Source organism: Eulemur rufifrons, chromosome 2, assembly GCF_041146395.1.
Source record: "Eulemur rufifrons isolate Redbay chromosome 2, OSU_ERuf_1, whole genome shotgun sequence".
Classification (NCBI taxonomy): domain Eukaryota; kingdom Metazoa; phylum Chordata; class Mammalia; order Primates; family Lemuridae; genus Eulemur; species Eulemur rufifrons.
The window spans coordinates 15,113,415-15,129,659 of NC_090984.1; the positions used below are offsets into that span (position 1 = coordinate 15,113,415).

Genomic DNA, 16,245 nt, shown 5'->3' on the forward strand with positions numbered 1-16,245 from the left:
ACCCAGTGGGTCTCACCCGTCACGTCTAGTCCATTTTCTTTATTCCACGGTCCCCAGGGGGAATGTACAGCCGAGAGTTGTTTATGATAAATAGTGGCTCGCTGAATTGTTGCCTATAAAGGGGCCATATCATCTTTCACTCTCATCAGAGCTCTGGCCACAGCCAACTCGGTACCAGGAAAAAGTCTCCATATATCAGACTTCCTGGCTCTCAGAAGACAGTTTGAGGAAGACCAAACCACATCCAGATTAAGTTCTCCCTGTGATCCGGAGAAGGCAGGCAGCTCTCAGTGCTCACTCCGAGCCGCTGGGATTGTGCTGGACTGAAGCTCCGTGCCAAGGCACTGCTGAGCTCCAGATCTGTTTATTAGACCTACCGGGAAGCTGAAGAAGATTCTGGAATGAGCCCCTCTGGCTAGACAGCTTCCCTGCATCGCTCAGCTCCTGCGCAGGATCTGACCCTCACCGTTCCTCAACTTTCAGACCTCGGGGGCTGCTTCTCTTTTGCTTTTCAGTGTCTGCCTTTTTGACAAGAATCTCTGCACCGGTTGCCCCAGTCACAGAATAAACAGCATTGACTCAGCCCACAGTTTACTTTCTAAGTCGTCGGTCCCGACAGGTTCACTGAGCCTCTGTCGGGCCAAATGGTTGCCTCGCGTTCTGGTCTCTTCCAGGAGGTCTGGTAGACAGTGCTGTTCGTTCCTGCCTGCTACCTGTGTCTGTAGCATCGGCTTCTGAGATGCGGCTCCAGCCAGGGCCATCCTGGCAGCTTTGTCTTCCTCGAGGTCATGCCAGGCAGCCTCGGGAGAGCCGTGGTTTTGGTGTGGGCCAATTCCATCCTTTATATGAAGAATAAATGCCTCCCACCTCTACATTCCCATTCAGGGTTGGGTGCGACCCCCCCATCTTATGCTTGGCGACAAGGACTCCTGCGCCTCACGGTGTTGAGCTGCTTCCCCCGCGGCCGTGGAGTTGTGGGAGGAGAGCTGGCTGGGGCTCCTGCCTCCACCCAGCCCACAGCCCATGGTGAGTGGCTGCTGCGATTGCTAGGGCCTCACCAGCCCGTGGCCGGGCACCCTGGACGGCTTCTTCCTCTTCTCTGAGCCTGCTTCGTTCATTCATGCTGTCCTGATGTGAGAGAGTAGAAGTTGAAGGGTGATCTTGGGTCACCTTTCTCTCCTGCTTCCTTGTTTATTAACTTGGGATGTCTTCATCCTGGTATCCCAAATGGCTGCTGACCCAGCAGCATTCCCCGGGTGTTGTCTTGAAGTCCTGACCCCTACTGTGGTGGAGTCCAGTTTGGGGAAAAGCGGAGAAGGAAGAAATGGGGCCCCCCACCCTGCTCTTGTCCTCACTTCTCCCCAAGAGGCACATGTCTTCAGAACTTACTGTTAGAGTCCTCCTCGTGCAAGTCCCCGTGGCAGTGACTCTTGAGCTCTAGGCTGCAGACATCTGGGATCTGACCCCACATGTGTCCCAGGCATGTTCTCCACTGACCCCCGAGGACCCACTGCTTTGGTTGGAGTGAAGGGTGTCCCCCAGACTGCCTTGACCCCAGACAGGTCCAGCCACTGGGCTGCCGTGTCTCAAGGAAATAGGAAATGTTTGTAGAGCTGGCCTTGGCCTTGTATGGAGCCATGTGGCTTGAAGGGGGTTCCTGCACCCCAGACCTCTTCCTGCTTTGAGGAAGACAGCACGTTCCGACTGTCTTCCTCCTGAGAGGAGAGGCCCTGCCTCCCCGCAGGGCAGCAGGTGGGGAGGCCCCAGCAGGGCGGAGGGGCAGACGGCACTTCACACTGGAGCTGGTGAGGATTCCAGGAGAGCCAGTGTGTCCACAGGGTGTGTTCTTTCTCACTGCTTCTGGGTTGGCAGTTTCAGACCCCACTGAAGGTTCCAGCAGTATCTGGAAGGTTCCCCAGGACAGGGATCTTCCTGTGTTCTGCCTAGCTCAGGCCTTGGCTTCCCAACCGTCCTCCTGCAGGCAGGTTCTTAGAAGTGATTTGGGGCTTGGAATAGAGGGTCTCTTGAGGGTCAGGGGTTGAGGAGCAGCTGAATTTTGTCCAGCCAGGCCCCCTCTCATCTCGGGGTCATTGAAGGGACAGAGCAGAGGATGTGGGCTCCATCTTGGCAGCCAATCCTCACCGAGTGCCTTTGCGCAGGGGAACCCCGGGGGTTGGGTGTATGAGCTGTGTTGTAGTGGGAGACACGTGCCGGACAGACCCCTGCGATCATTTCCAATTGTGACATAACAGAACAGGGTAGGAGAGGCCCTGGAGGGGCTGGGGTGCCATAGGGAGTGGACACAGCCCAAGGGAAAGCGCCCCGAGCTATGGGAGGAGCACACAGTGAGGCAGGAACAGAGTTGACATGTTCAGAAAACGGGAAGGGGCCAGCATGGCTGGATCGTGGTGACGAAGGGGCCCCCGTGCGGGAAGCCACCAGAGGCTGTCAGCAGTCAGGCCCCAGGGTCCAGGGCCGCTGCGTGGGCCTGGGCAGCAGGGAGGTGGGAAGGAGCCGGGCGGGTGGGGGTCAGAGAGTCAGTTCCAGATGCTTCTTGGGGGCTAGAGCTGACCAGACCTGCTGGTAGCTTGGGTGTGGTGGGCGAAGGAAGGATGAATCCAGAGCACTTTGTGTTCTCTGGGCTGCCCCGAGAGTCACCTCTAGAGCAAGAGAGATTGGGCAGGAGCCCCAGAGGCCTCAGCTCCTGAGTCTTGGATCCCTGAGAAGTGTGGGGTGTCATGAAAAGTGCCCCTAAATATGCAAAGCAAAAACTAACAAAACTGATGGGAGAAATAGTCGATTCCGCTGTAGCTGTTGGAGACTTCAGTAGTTACCTTCAGTAATCAGGAGAACATCTGGGCAGGTTGGCAGTAGAGGACGTGAACAGCCCTAGACCTCACAGCCACCTGCAGAACTCCCCACCCAGCAGCAGCAGGCTGCATGTTCTTCCCCAGCATGCACGGGACGTTCTGCAGGGTAGAAAAATGATTGGAATCATTCAGAGTATGTTCTCCAACCGCAGTGGAATGAAATTAGAAATCAGAAGGACTAGGAAGTGTGCACATGTGTAAATTAACCCAGATACCTAGTGGATCAGAGAGAGTTAGGTGTCCAGACCTCCCGAGAGTGTGGTGAAGGAGGAAGTGTCCCGAGCAGGACTGTCAGCTGTCAGGGCTGCTGGCCAGACTTGTGGGTGTCACTGTGTGCCTGGCTCCCACGGCCTGTGCTGCTTCTCTGTGGCCTGCCGGGTGCCTGGCAGGCCGAGTCTTTTCCTTGAGCAAGTACCAAGTGAGCCCCTGTGTGAGGACCACTTCCCTCCTGGAACTCAAGAGTCCGGTGGGGGACCCTGACCCAAGTCCCAGGATTGCAGTCAGAGCCACGAAGGAGAAGTGTGAGGGGCAGTAGATCACAATGACTGAGGGAATCCTTCTCATCTGAGGTGGAAGGAGGACGTCATCGGATGAGGGAGCAGGTCCTCTGCAGAGGCCAGAGAGAGGATGACCATCTCCAGGTCCCAAAGGTCATTCAGGAAAGGGCAGATCCCCCAGGACCTGGGAGGCCACCGTGTTAGGGCTTTGGTACAGTTGAGATGCTCAGTGAATTAAAACAGGAGAGGAGAGCCTAGAGCCCCAGGGTGGGCATGAGGCCATGCTGGGCCCGCTGTTAGGAGTGGGTGGGAGGACAGGTGAGGCTGCACGGAGCATTCAGAAGCCACAGCCAGACTGCAGGGCTCAGGAGGGCAGGAGTCGCCCAGGAGGATGTGTCCTGTTCAGCTGCCAGAGCTGGGCAGCTGACTTAAGGGCTGGTCTGGGGCAGTGGCTAGCCCGGGGTGGGATGCCCGGGCTCTGCTGGGTGGGTGGAGGTTTCAGCAGCTGGGCTGGGCAGTTGCTGCATCCCTCGATTCTCTCACCTTTGCTAAGTATCAGGGTGAGCGATACCTGGAGTCTGCTCCCCACTGATGTCACCTGGGGAAAGGGACAGAAGGAGGAGTGCTGGTGATATACCAGAGATAGCTCTGCATCATCAGGTGCAACCCCAGGTGCTGGCATCTGTGGAATCAAAGCACTGCCTGAGTGTCCCATCCCCCACACTAAGTCCTGGGCTTGGCGAGCTGTTCATAACCCAGGACTCAGTTCACGTCCCTGACTCCCACTCGCACCCCGCCCCCCAAGCTCTGCCCCCAACAAGGCCTGAGGGCTGGGAGTTTGGCCACATCCAGGTATGAGTGGTGGACATTGTAATAATGCCTGGCAACTGGCCTTGGTGCTGGGCTGAGCATGTGACCTGCTGTGTGACATAGCCCTGAGCCCCCCCTGCAAGGGGGCACGGCAGCATCCCCTTTCCAAGTGAGGAAACCAAAGCCTGGGCCAGGTAAGCTTCACACCTGGGAAACGGCAGAGCCGGTAAACTGACTAAACTCTACAAGCATTCAAGATGTGGCGAGGACGGAGCAGCCTTTGTGCCATGTCCTAGCCACCGTTCGGTGCTGATGCCAGGGCCAGCCTACTTGACACGAGCATTTTATTTCGTTTTGGACTTGGTATTTTTACCGTTGCCCAGAGACTAATGAAACACCCCGTTGTATCAGGAAGATTTTGTGTTTCCCAAGCCATCTGGCTGTGGTCTCTTCTGAGCCTCCCAGTTGCCCGGATACACAATGGGGATGGTGCTAACTGGCCCTCGTTTCACAGACAGTCCCCCAGAACCATTTCCAAAGAGTTCTTGGAACACAGGCCTCAAGCAAGAAGCCCAGGCTTGCTTGTGTGACACAAACCTGAGTGCTCTGCTCTCACCGGGGAGCAGAAAGTCTGGTTAGGATTTTTTTCTTACTGCCTCGAATTAGCTGTGTGACTTTGAGGAGACCTCCTACTAAGCTACGATGACATTTACATTTTTAAATGATTATAAAGACAAAGAGAGAGACCAAGGTGTGGTCTGCAAAGCCAAGAGTACTGACCGCCCCTTATGGACAAATGTGCTTTAGGCCTTTCCTTTAGGAGGTCTGTGCTTGTCCAGTCCCGTAACCTCCAATATTATCTGTTGCAGTGACCCTTCCACACAGCACTCTGCAGTTTGCAGCGCACTTCGCATGCATCGTCTCATTCAGTCCCTCACAGCTTGCTGAGGTGGGCGGCTCTCTTTGGCTAAACTTGACCTCTGAGGAGCTTTTCTGAACATGAGAAAACCGGCTCTTCTGCTCACTCGTACGCCAGGCAGAGGGACGTTCACTTGCCAGTTTGCTCTTGGCTGCTGTATTCTGAGACGGGACACACGTGAGGGGTCGTATATGGGAAGAGAGGGTGTACACTACCCATTTTCAGTCTTCACTCTTAGTTGTTCACATTCTAAAACTGAAGGTTGGTAAAGTAGGAAATTCTTCAGCCCTTTTCTCTCTGAGCTTGTGGTTGTGCTGTTGTGTATAGGGCTGTTGTCTTTGATGGTTATGGTCTGAGCGCTTTGCAGGGGGCTTTGGCCCAAAGCTCTCACTTGCTCTGGAAATAATAGCCACCTTAGACAGGGCTCCGCACCATAAAATGTTCCAAGGCAAAGAACAGAAACCGCTCTAATCCGGTGTTATACGACCATTTCAAACAATCCTGTGGCTCTTCATAGCAGGGAGGGTTGATTTTCAGCTCTTGGCAAAATGAACTGTGGCCAGATAAAGTTTCACTGGGTTTGAGTCTGGGGGTGGCAGGGCAGTTAGCTGTAACCTACGGAGACACAGAAACTGATCCTCATGCTGTAAATGCTCTCCTTGGCACCAGGTTTGGTAGGCCAGATACAGAGGTTCAGCAGAGGTGATTTTTGAGCTTTAGGTTGAAATTCTGCCTGTGGTTCGGGTAGCTGAGTGCAGGGAGTTAGCCCTCAGCATCATCGCATGTCAGGGGCCGTCGGTACGGAGCTGGGAGTTGTGTACTTTCGTTAGCCTGGCGCTTTCTCACCACCCTGCTGTGGTCTTGTTTCAGAGATCAGCCGGAGGCTCCAGTCCCGAAGGCGGAGAAGGTAAGGAAATATCTAGCGCGCTTGACCATCTTAACCAGTTGTAAAAGCGGAAGTAACCTGATTTTTCTCCCCCTCCTCCTCCTCCTCCTCCTCCTCCTCCTCCTCCTCTGTAGATTCTGACCGGGAAGATGGAAATTACTGCCCTCCTGTCAAGCGAGAAAGAACGTCATCTTTAACCCAGTTCCCCCCCACGCAGCCAGGTAATGCTCCGCACTTAGCGAATGATGAAAGCATGTGTGCTTAGAAACTCACTGCTGCCCTCCCGTGCCCTTCATCCGTCCTCTGTCTCCTGCCCAAATCCAGCTAGAATTAACCCCAGGCTCGGTCTCCGTCAGGAGTGAGGTTAGAGCTTGCCCACAATGTAGCAGCAGTTGTCCCCTGTCTGGAATCAGTGACACTAACGGTGTGGTGAGACTTTGTGGCCTGAGGAAGACTGTGAAGAAATCATCACTCTGAAATGGAGGGAAAGGATTCACTGTTGAAAACCCTGCTGGGGCCTCTGACCGTTAATTACATCTCTTCTTTCCCAGGCTGCTGGCCACACACTGAAGGTTGTAGGGGTGGGGTGTTCTCCCGACCAGTCCGTGCCCAGCATTGGCAGTCCAGTGAAACAGCCCAGACACACACGTACCCCAGTAACTGGCAGGCCATGAGGTCCCAGCGTAGACCTGGGTGTGATGCCGTGAGCTCCCAGAAGGAGGGAGGCTGGTGAGGCCTGGAAGGGTGGGCCCCCCTCAGACTGCACAGGAGGCTGGGCCTGAGGGCTTGGAGGCCCCGGACATGAGGCCTGGCCTGAGCACGTGCATGGAGGTCACCCCGGGGTCTCATACAAAGGCTGGTACAGGTGCAAAGAGCCAGGTTCCAGGGGCAGAGGGAGCCGCTGGGGCTACTTAGTGGCAGCCGCCAGCCAGGGGACACCTCTGCAGCTCGAAGGGTGAACACCGCAGGGCTCTTCTCCCTTCCCCATCCTGACTTCACTCTGCGTGTCTCAGATTCTCTGTCTTAGCTGTCTGGTGTCAGGTGGAGACGCACGTGTAATCAGGGAGGTTCTCCAGTTACCCAACCCGAAAGTCATCCTTGGGAAGTTCACGCCAATCATTTGACAGTTGTGAACGTTGAGGATATCGCTGTAAAGGAGAAAACACTCTCGAAAGTTGTTTGTGCTTACAAAAGTCACGCAGACCTTACAGGAGCAGACAGTGTAGAAAGCCAGCGTCCTTTCACAGTCATCCCTCTGACACTCTTTATTTCGTGTCCATTTCCCTTGATGTTGACTTGGGACATGGCCACAGCCATTTTCACAACTGCATTAGGTTCCCCTGCGTGACTGGGGAACTGTCCAGATGGTTTGCAGTCCAGGCTGCAGTGGACATCCTTTTTTAAAGGACCTCTGCACAGGTGGCCAGGTGACGTCTGCGCAGGAGGGCAGGTGTTCCCATAGAATGGGGAGCTCCCACCTCCTGGTCTTTGGTTTTATCCCTCCCCACTCGCCGGTTGCTTGATGCGTCCAAAGGCCCCACAGAGAGGAGAGGTGGCCTTTTTGTGCTGCGGCGGAGCAAGGGGCGGGGAGCTGCCAATCCTTTTCCCTCCGTGGCCTGCTAAAAACTGCCTCTGCCTCCCCTCCAGTGCGATGGCACCTAGGAGATACTGAGCTGTCGGTCGTCAGGGGAACTAGAGATGTAAGGGGCAGTGCCAGCATGGAAGGTGTTTTTCATTCTGTCCTCTCTCACTGCGTTCAGGCTTAGTTCTCGACCTCTGAGCTCCACTCCTTTGTGGAAGCCTATTGGTGGCCGCACCCCGGGGGCAGTTGCTGTCATAAAGTAAGATCTGGGGGCAGGGTGGGGGGCAGCCTCCCACGCAGCGTGGAGCATCCATTGCCCTCCTGCTGTCCCGCTGGCTGCCCCCGCAGGGGTGTCAGGGCAAGACAAGCAGCCCCCAGTAGATGGAGTTGCCATGAGACAGACAAAGGCCGTTGGGTGGAGACCCCGTTCTCACTGAGCTGTGGGGTTTGCTTTTATCAGGAAAGCCTGAATGCCCCATCCAGGGAGTGCTATCCCCTCCCGCACTGGGGCTTGAGAATCGACCCTGCGTGTCCACCCCGCCTACTCACCTACTCACGCTGTTTTTCCTCTTGTTCCCTCCCCTGCCTGCACCTCCCTGCCTACAGTATCAAAAAACAATGTTTTTATGCCATCAACCTTCTGCGAGTCATCTGCAGGCAATTCTGACTCAGAACCAGGTGAGCCCTCGTGTCCCTCTGTCTTCCCGCCGTCCCGGGGGGTTTTCCTGGGAGGAAAAGCAGTTGATGCTGGAAAAATAAGGTCTTCACCAGGAATGGGCATTTTAAACCAGTTCTTTTTTTCAGTTCATAGGGGTTTTTTTTACCTTAACTCTTCCACTCATAAATTTGAAATCTAACGTGAGGCAAGGCTTCATAACCACTCTAATGCTTCATAACCTGTTTCTGCGAGTAGGGTCTGGTTGCAAGAAACTTTAAGTCCTTTAAAAAAAAAAATCTTTCGAGAGATGTATTATTCATTTTTCAAAAGTTTATACAATTACAGTAATGCATTCATATTGTTAAAAAAAAAAAAAGTAAATCCGAAATAAAAAGAATCCCTTCCCCTCTCCCACTCCCCGTGCCACTGCAAAGGTAACTCCTGTGACATTTGTACAATTTTCCAGAGCCCTTTTCTGTGTATTAAATTCTCACATTAATTACTATTGCTTAAGATCTGTTCAGATAAATGTGTTTAATCACAGCTTTAAAACTTTAAGGAAAACAGCTTGATCCCTTCTGAAGAGTATGGAACCTTCCTTTTTTGGTCTTTTGCTGAAGAACCAACTCCAAGATTTCCTGAAAGTCTCTCCCACGTGGCTGAAATTCCTCATAAAACATTTAATGAGCAGGTTTAACAACGCAAATTCTGTAACCCAACCTGCCGTATATAAATACATTGCCGACTTCAAAAGCTCTGCCAGATAAGTCCTTATTGGCATGATGTGGATGTCAGGGAAGAGGCGAGTCTTTGTAACTTTCAGGAGTGATTTGATGGCACCATTTCAAACAGTCAAGTTCATTTTGACGCCAGAAGCAGACTGTTCTGAGCTGACCCGCTGGCTGTGTCCTGCAGAGGAGTCTGGGTTTCGAGGTCCTCAGGCACAGCACGTTGTCCCTCGTAGCTGGGGTGTTGCTTGGCAGGTGGTTCTGAACAGCGGGGCAGGGCCTGTGGTCCTGATCCAGGTTATCCATCCCTGAAGCCGCGAGCGTCAATCCCTCCTTCATGCTGTCAAGCTCTAGCGCAAATGTCACGGTCACTTCCGAGGTCTGTGCGTGACGGCCTTCCTCCCCTCTCTCCAGCACCTTTGTCTGCTAGGTGAGCAAGTCAGTTCTGCAGAGTGAACTTCAAATCCTTGCCTGCCTGCCTTCGGTTTTTTAGCTTTAATTCTGAGAAACTTTACCACTTCGAGAATTATAAAGCACTTCTCCCTCCCTTTTCCTTGAGGCCTCTATCAGATTTCCCCCATTGTTCCCATGAGTCCTTTAGAGCAAAGGGATTGGGCCTGTGTCCTGCCGAGCGTGCGTCTCCTTCCAGCAGGAACACTTCCACCATCTCCCCTCAACGTTTACATGCCAGCTATTCTGTGGCAGTCCTTCCGGGTGGGCTTGCCAGTTAGGCATCTCGGGTGAGAACAGCACGGAAGCAACGCTGCGTCCTCATTGTGCACGATGTCCACTCGCCCCCCTTGCTGGCAGGGTTAACCTTGATCCTTCAGTTGGGGCCCTGCCGGCCAGGTTTCACCAGGTTAAATTACTTTTCTCCATGCTTTGTGATGGATATTTTCTGGAGAGAGACTTTGAGTCTGGGGACAGTGCATTCCCCATCTCACTCCAGCCCTCTGGGTTTTGCACTCAGTCATGTTTCCTGGCTGGAAATACTTGTCACTTGGAGGATCACCCCGTGGGGATCCTCTGACCCCGCCAGCCCCCTGCATCCATGTGCTGGCATTCTCTGGGCGGAAGAGCTTGCTTTTCTCCCCACTTAGTGCACCTTGATTGATCACGTCAGTAGGGATTGATGGTTCCTGTTTGAGTCAGTGGAATATGATCTCTTGTCACTAGTTTTTATTTTAATGTTCAGGTTGTTCCACATTCAGCCAGCGGAGGCCCTGTCAGGAGCTACCTGTGTCCTTCGGCATGTCCCTGCCACTCCTTTGAGTGCTGCCTTCACTTTGTTGCAGCCAGAGATTCCTGAATCATCCTCCTTCCTATCCCGGCCCTAGAATCTCCTCTGCTCCTCAGAGGGCCCTGGTCCTGTGTGGTGGACAGTGGTCTTTAGAAACCAAGATCTGGGGGCTCCGTGTGCTCTCACAATGTCATGGTGCATCCTCGCTCCCAGACCCACAGTGGACAGAGCTGGGGACATGTTCTTCTCCATCTGTGTGGCTCTATGTCTCCAGAGATGACCTGGAGAACGTGGATACCGCCAGCCAGGACCAGCAGGGTTCTTCCAGCTTCCCCCTGGCATGTTTCTACCTCTCTTTCCTGACAGTAAGGAACATGGCTCCCTCCATCCTTGGTGTGTTACCCATCGCTCCCTGCCCCACCCTGCACCAGCACTGTCCTTGCACAGCCCCCAGCTCCTGCCAGGCTCAGTGTCCGGGGCACGCCCGGTGTAATTCCAATATACTTTCCTGGTTAAATCAGAGGTTCCCGCGGAGTGAGCATTGCTTCCTTCAGATATCACTCAGGGACTGTGGCCCGCGGAGACACCCACAGACAGGAGCCGGCTTGCTTCAGACTTGTTTCCCAGGAGGGCAAAGGCAGCCCCAGTGGTGCAGGGGGGCTGGGGGGCAGACAGCCTCTTCCTCTCCGGAGGGCTCTCCTCCTCCAAGGGATGTGGCTGCCTCAGGGAGACTTAAGTGCAGTGGCCTGCACAGCCCCAAGTCTCACCTTGACTGTGTGGCAGGAAAAGCAAGTTTCTGGAAGAAGTTAGAAGCGACCACCCATGTTTTAGTGGAGTGGGGCCCAAGACAGGGGCCTCCAGAGTTTGGCTGCCCTGGGAACACACCTCCCTGCTGTCCTGGGCCCCTTCTGTCCCCTGAGTCCCCAGGTCGCTTTAGAAGTGCAGCATACCTATCTGTCTGTCTGTCCGTTCAGTGCAGTGTTCAGCTGGGTTTCCTGTGCGGCTGCAGAGTGGGCCAGACTCTGTCCCAGCACCGTGGACTGGGCAGTGGCAGCAGTCACCCAGGCCTGCCGCCCCACCATGCAGCCCGGGGGCTCCAATCAGGGTTCGAGTTGCTCTGCACACAGCAGAGTGTAGAAAAGCAATCTACAACCAAGAAGTAAGCGTTGGAAAGACAGCTCTGAGGGTTTTCTAGAAATTATCTCAATTGTGAATTTTGACCTCGGCTTTTAAAAATGTATCTAAATTGCCAATCATCTTCTGAATAATGCTGTGCTTTGGAAATGTAATTCAGTATTTCCTTCCTAAAAAGGAACATATGGTGGCGTCTGGTTCTCCTGAGTTTGGTTTTATGACCGCTCTGTAACGGGAGAGGCACCCGCCAGCAGGCTGCTGGGAGCCCATCCGGCGGCACAGCCCCTTCCTGCTAACTAGTAGTGAGAATTGTTAGGATCCTGTTGTCGCCGAGGGAAAGCAGTGTTACTCCCCAGCACAGAAGGGGAAGTGTCTTTCTATCTCATTCTAAATTCTGCTTTGATTTTGCTTCGTATCTGAAAGTTGAGCCTGAAAAGGTGTTTTAGGTTTTCTCGTCATTGTCTTAATGTATAATTGAATGGTTTTTAGTATAGCCACAGTGCTATTAATCAACATAATTAATTTTAGAACATTTTCATCACCCCAAAAACAAGCCCTGTCCCTGTTCCCCATCAGCATTCACTCCCCAAACTCCCTCCCCCAGCCCTTGGCAGCCCAGAATCCACTTTCAGTCTCTGTGGATTTGCCTGTTCTGGACATTTCATTTAAACAGAATCAGACAGTATGTGACTTTATGGGGTGCCTTCGCTTTTTTGTGGGTTTTGTTTTTTTGTTTGTTTTGTGGGTTTTTTTGTTTGTTTGTTTTGTTTTTGCCTTTACATTTATTTAAGCCTTTGATTTCTTCCAACAATATTATATAGTTCTTTTGTTGTATTTACTCCTAAGTATTTTAGTGCTTTTGGTGCTATTATAAAATGGAGTTTTCTTGATTTCATTTTTGGATTGTTCACTGCTGGTGTGTAGACACCTAGTTGATTTCTGCAATTGATCTATGCCCTGCATCCTGACAAGGGCTGGACCTGAGCATGACAGCTGGGTTCACAGCTGCGTCCAGGAGCGGCCTGCCTGCCTGCGTCACAGGCCTTTTATGACAGTCCTTCTATCGTAGAGCAAATTAGACTGCCGTCCCCACCAGTGGACGCAGTCACCAAAACACAGATTACTGGGATCCACGTGGAAAGGCAGCTGAGCTGAAGCCAGGCTTTCGGGCCATCCCGGGAGCCACCGTGCACTTGCTGTCCTCTTCCAGCTCTGTGTGTGTAAGCCCAGACTCTGTCCTGGGGAGACCCGGCCTCCACACGGGTGGCCAGGAGAGCTCTCCAGCACGTCTGGAAAGGGGAAGGAAGCCAGGCATCCGCTCCCTCTGGCCTTCTCACCACAGAAAGCGTGTCTCCTTTCCCAGACATCTGTTGGGAAAAGCACTACTCAGGCTTTTCCCCGCCACAGACTCGTCCTCTAGGAAAGGGACACAGGTCCTGGGAACCTTGGTTCTGTGGTTCCCCAACATTCTCCAGGGCTGTCTCAGCGCCGGGCAGGCCAGCAGATCTCAGTGCGCTCAGCCTGCAGCCTGGCTGGTCCCCTCACTCTGGCAGCACGCTGTCAGCTGTCAGCGGTTGCCCCAGAGGCACCCCTTCCTGCAGCCCCTCCCCTCCCCCTCCCCCAGGCCGCAGTTGGTCCCTGAGGCCAAGACCAGAGCCCTCTCCTGCCCTTCCTCCCCTAGCCCAGCCCAGCCCCGCCCCAGGCAGGCCTGCTGTTCATGCTCCATCTTGTGCTTTTAGAGGAAAGGAGCAGTGGGTTCCGGTTGAAGCCACCGACCCTGATCCATGGCCAGGCCCCCAGCGCAGGTAGGTCTGCCGACTCAGGGGCTGGGGGGGATGATTTCCTGACACCTTTCCAGGCCTCTCTGCCCAGCTGCACCCAGACACTGGGCTCAGCCTGCGTTTTAGGTTATCTGTGAACTGACCCACTCACCCTGGAAAGCTGCTTAAAGAGAGGCAGTTTGACCAGGGAGCTCGGGACCCCTCCCTGTGCTCAGAAGAGGCGGTGGCACAGGAGCAGGCTCAGCCTGGGGGCCATGTGGACTATGTGCCCAGCCCAGCGCGGTTGGTGCAGCCTGTCTGTCCAGTGCATTCTGCCCCAGCATACCAGGCGTTAACCCTGATTAGCAGAGCTGCTGCGCTCTAGCACCTCACTGCATTACTGTACTAACTGGATTAATTTGCAGACATGATCAGTTATGTGGGAATTTCACTTAATCACATATAAAAATAACAGTAGCCAGAATCTGCATGTCTAGCTATAAAGACCTCAGGTTTTTTAAAAAGTTCCTCCCTGCAAAGTCTAGCCTGCCAGGGGCCAGTCTTCTGTGAAGTGCCTGGGGACAGGGGGGTCTTGTGTTTCTGCCAGGGGCCTGGAGGCCCTGAGGCAGCCAACTTCTGTCCCCAGGTCTGCCGAGCCAGAAGCCGAAGGAGCAGCAGCGGAGCGTGCTTCGCCCGGCAGTGCTGCAAGCCCCGCAGCCGAAGGCGCTGTCCCAGACCGGTAAGAAACGGCGGCCCTGGCACCTGGGCTCAGACGGCAGGGTAGAGCGGTTCTGAAGTCGCGCCCGGGACAGCGGTGTCGCGACACAGGTGACTGCTGAATGCACCCAGAAATACAGAGAGCTCGGGGAAGGTGATCCTTTAAATGAGCCACCCCTGCCCGTTCCCTCCAGCCCTCCCCTGGTGAGCCCCGCAGAGGAGAGAGAAGCGCTGCCACAGCCTCCCTGAAGCTCTCTCTGGGCTGAGCGTGACTGGGGGTGGAAACCAGCTTTGTTCGTTCTCTGTCTCCATAAAAGCTGGCCGGTTCCTGGGAATGTTTAGATTTGCCCCTGCATGTTTGCAGAGGAAACCTCAGCCTTGTAACTTTACAGGTCATCTAAGAGACTGGAAGGGTCCTTTTGGTTATGTGTGCGTTTTCATCTTACCTACCAGCCTCCTAAACCGTGCTTCCATTATATCCACAGCAGTGGTGGTTTCCAGTTAGTCCTCAGTTTTCTTAATACTAATGAGCTTTTCTTCCTCTTAATCTTCCCCTATAATGCCCCATAATTCTCTGGAAGCAACTCAGCATCCAACACTTGGGAAATAGTTCCTGTTTCTAAAGGGTTTTAATTACATAGGACATTATTTTAATCTAATGCTAAACAGTCAAAGCCAGATTTAAACTGTGTGTGTCGTATACTCGTAACTATTTACAGGGGGGGGAATGCATCATCACTGTACTAGTAAAAGTCATAAAGAATTATCCCCCAGTATATTTTCTTTTTCTGTTTGTTTTATTCTTAGGAATAATGCTTCTTTTTTTTTTTTTTTTTTTGAGATAGAGTCTGGCTCTCTTGCCTGGGCTAGAGTGCCGTGGCGTCAACCTCGCTCACAGCAACCTCAAATTCCTGGGCTTAAGCGATCCTCCTGCCTCAGCCTCCCGAGTAGCTGGGACTGCAGGCATGCGCCACCATGCCCGGCTAATTTTTTTTTTCTATATATATTTTTAGCTGTCCAAATCATTTCTTTCTATTTTTAGTAGAGACAGGGTCTCACTCTTGCTCAGGCTGGTCTCGAACTCCTGACCTCAAGCAATCCTCCCGCCTCGGCCTCCCAGAGTGCTGGGATTACAGGCGTGAGCCACCGCACCTGGCCTGTGTTTTTTTTTTTAACCTAAGAATTTGTGGCTCTTCGTAGAGACTCAAGGTCCTTTCCTTAAAAAGGAGATGTTGTACTATGGCCCATGCGGTAGGAGGGGGCCCTAGGCAAGGTCCAGCCCGTCAGCAAGCGGGGGTGGGAGGTGCCTTGTCGTGATTCCGTCTCCTTCCTTCCCCCCACAGTCCCCAGCAGTGGCACCAACGGGCTCAGCATCCCAGCAGACTGCACAGGGGCAATGCCAGCAGCATCACCCGAAAACCCTGCACGGAGAAGCCCGTCTGAATCTGCCGACGAGGCGTGCACACTCGAGGTTGGTGGGTCCTGGGCTGGGGGGCACAGCGTGCTGGGCCCGAGTGGGTGGGAGGGTGACGCTGCTGGGGTGCTGCTGAGTTCATAGCCCTGTTCTGAGCAGTTTGGACGTGAGGCTGATTTAAAGATTCCTGGATTTGCTCAGTGGTCTTAGTGAATAACTGTAACTGACAAACCAAATTACTAAACTGCGAAGAGTAGTCTTTCTCTGTCAGTCAAAGAGAACGGTGCCACCAGCATGCTCTGCCGCAAAGTGTTCCCACTGGGGGCACCCGAACCATTGCACTCCGGGGAGTCGCTGGGGCCAGAGGATCGCCTGTCATTGATGAGTGTCTTGCAGCGTTTCACATGATGAAACATGTTCCACACCCAGACAACCCCTCAGGGATTCGCACGTGTGTGCCCGTTCTAGTTGAAAAAGTTTGCCTGGGGAGTCAGCTCAGAAATAGTTCATTTAAAGGGGAAAAGTCCTTGCGGATGTAGGCCTTAGGCAGTGTGTTCACGGCCCTATAAATAGGGGCATGTGTCGAAGAGCCTGCTGTCAGGGTTGGCAGAGATGGGTTTGGAATCAGAGTTGAAACACAGACGTGGCGTCTTCCATGTGAAGGCCAGACTGGATCTGTGTGTCTGTTCTCTGCCCCACCCGTTTCAGTGGCCTGCGGTTTTATACCCTCCACTCCCAGCAGATGCCCCGGCTCCATGGTGAAAATGGCCATCTATAATCAGAATTTAAACCATCGCCGAGGGCCACCCCTCCCCGCTTTAAACTACAGTTTGCTGAGTTGGAAATAGGGGTCACTTCGGCAACATGCTGCCGCTTGGGAACTTTGGTAGCTGGGGTCTCCAGGGTGCAGGCGACTCAGGTGTACAGTTTTGAGTTGGAGGGAGACCTAGAAGTGACCCGGCCCATCCCATCCTCCTCCGGCGCTCCCAGTGGCGGGTACACAGGCCAAATGGGCAACACTAGCTGCTGA

The 16,245-nt window shown here is 53.6% G+C and overlaps 1 protein-coding gene across 9 annotated transcripts in view; it reads left to right on the forward strand.

Moving 5' to 3' along the window:
* The window catches only part of RANBP3 (RAN binding protein 3), a 56,530-nt gene that overhangs the window by 26,718 nt on the left and 13,567 nt on the right, over positions 1 to 16,245 (forward strand). For 3 of the 9 annotated variants that reach the window (XM_069479720.1, XM_069479729.1, XM_069479768.1), the window contains 6 exons: positions 5,967 to 6,003; positions 6,117 to 6,203; positions 8,171 to 8,242; positions 13,064 to 13,129; positions 13,731 to 13,823; positions 15,145 to 15,272. In XM_069479720.1, the coding sequence (XP_069335821.1) occupies positions 5,967 to 6,003; positions 6,117 to 6,203; positions 8,171 to 8,242; positions 13,064 to 13,129; positions 13,731 to 13,823; positions 15,145 to 15,272 (483 nt within the window). Of the gene's footprint in view, positions 1 to 897; positions 1,027 to 5,966; positions 6,004 to 6,116; positions 6,204 to 8,170; positions 8,243 to 13,063; positions 13,130 to 13,730; positions 13,824 to 15,144; positions 15,273 to 16,245 lie in introns of those variants that run through there. The other 6 variants (XM_069479749.1, XM_069479786.1, XM_069479740.1 and 3 more) reach the window with 3 other exon arrangements.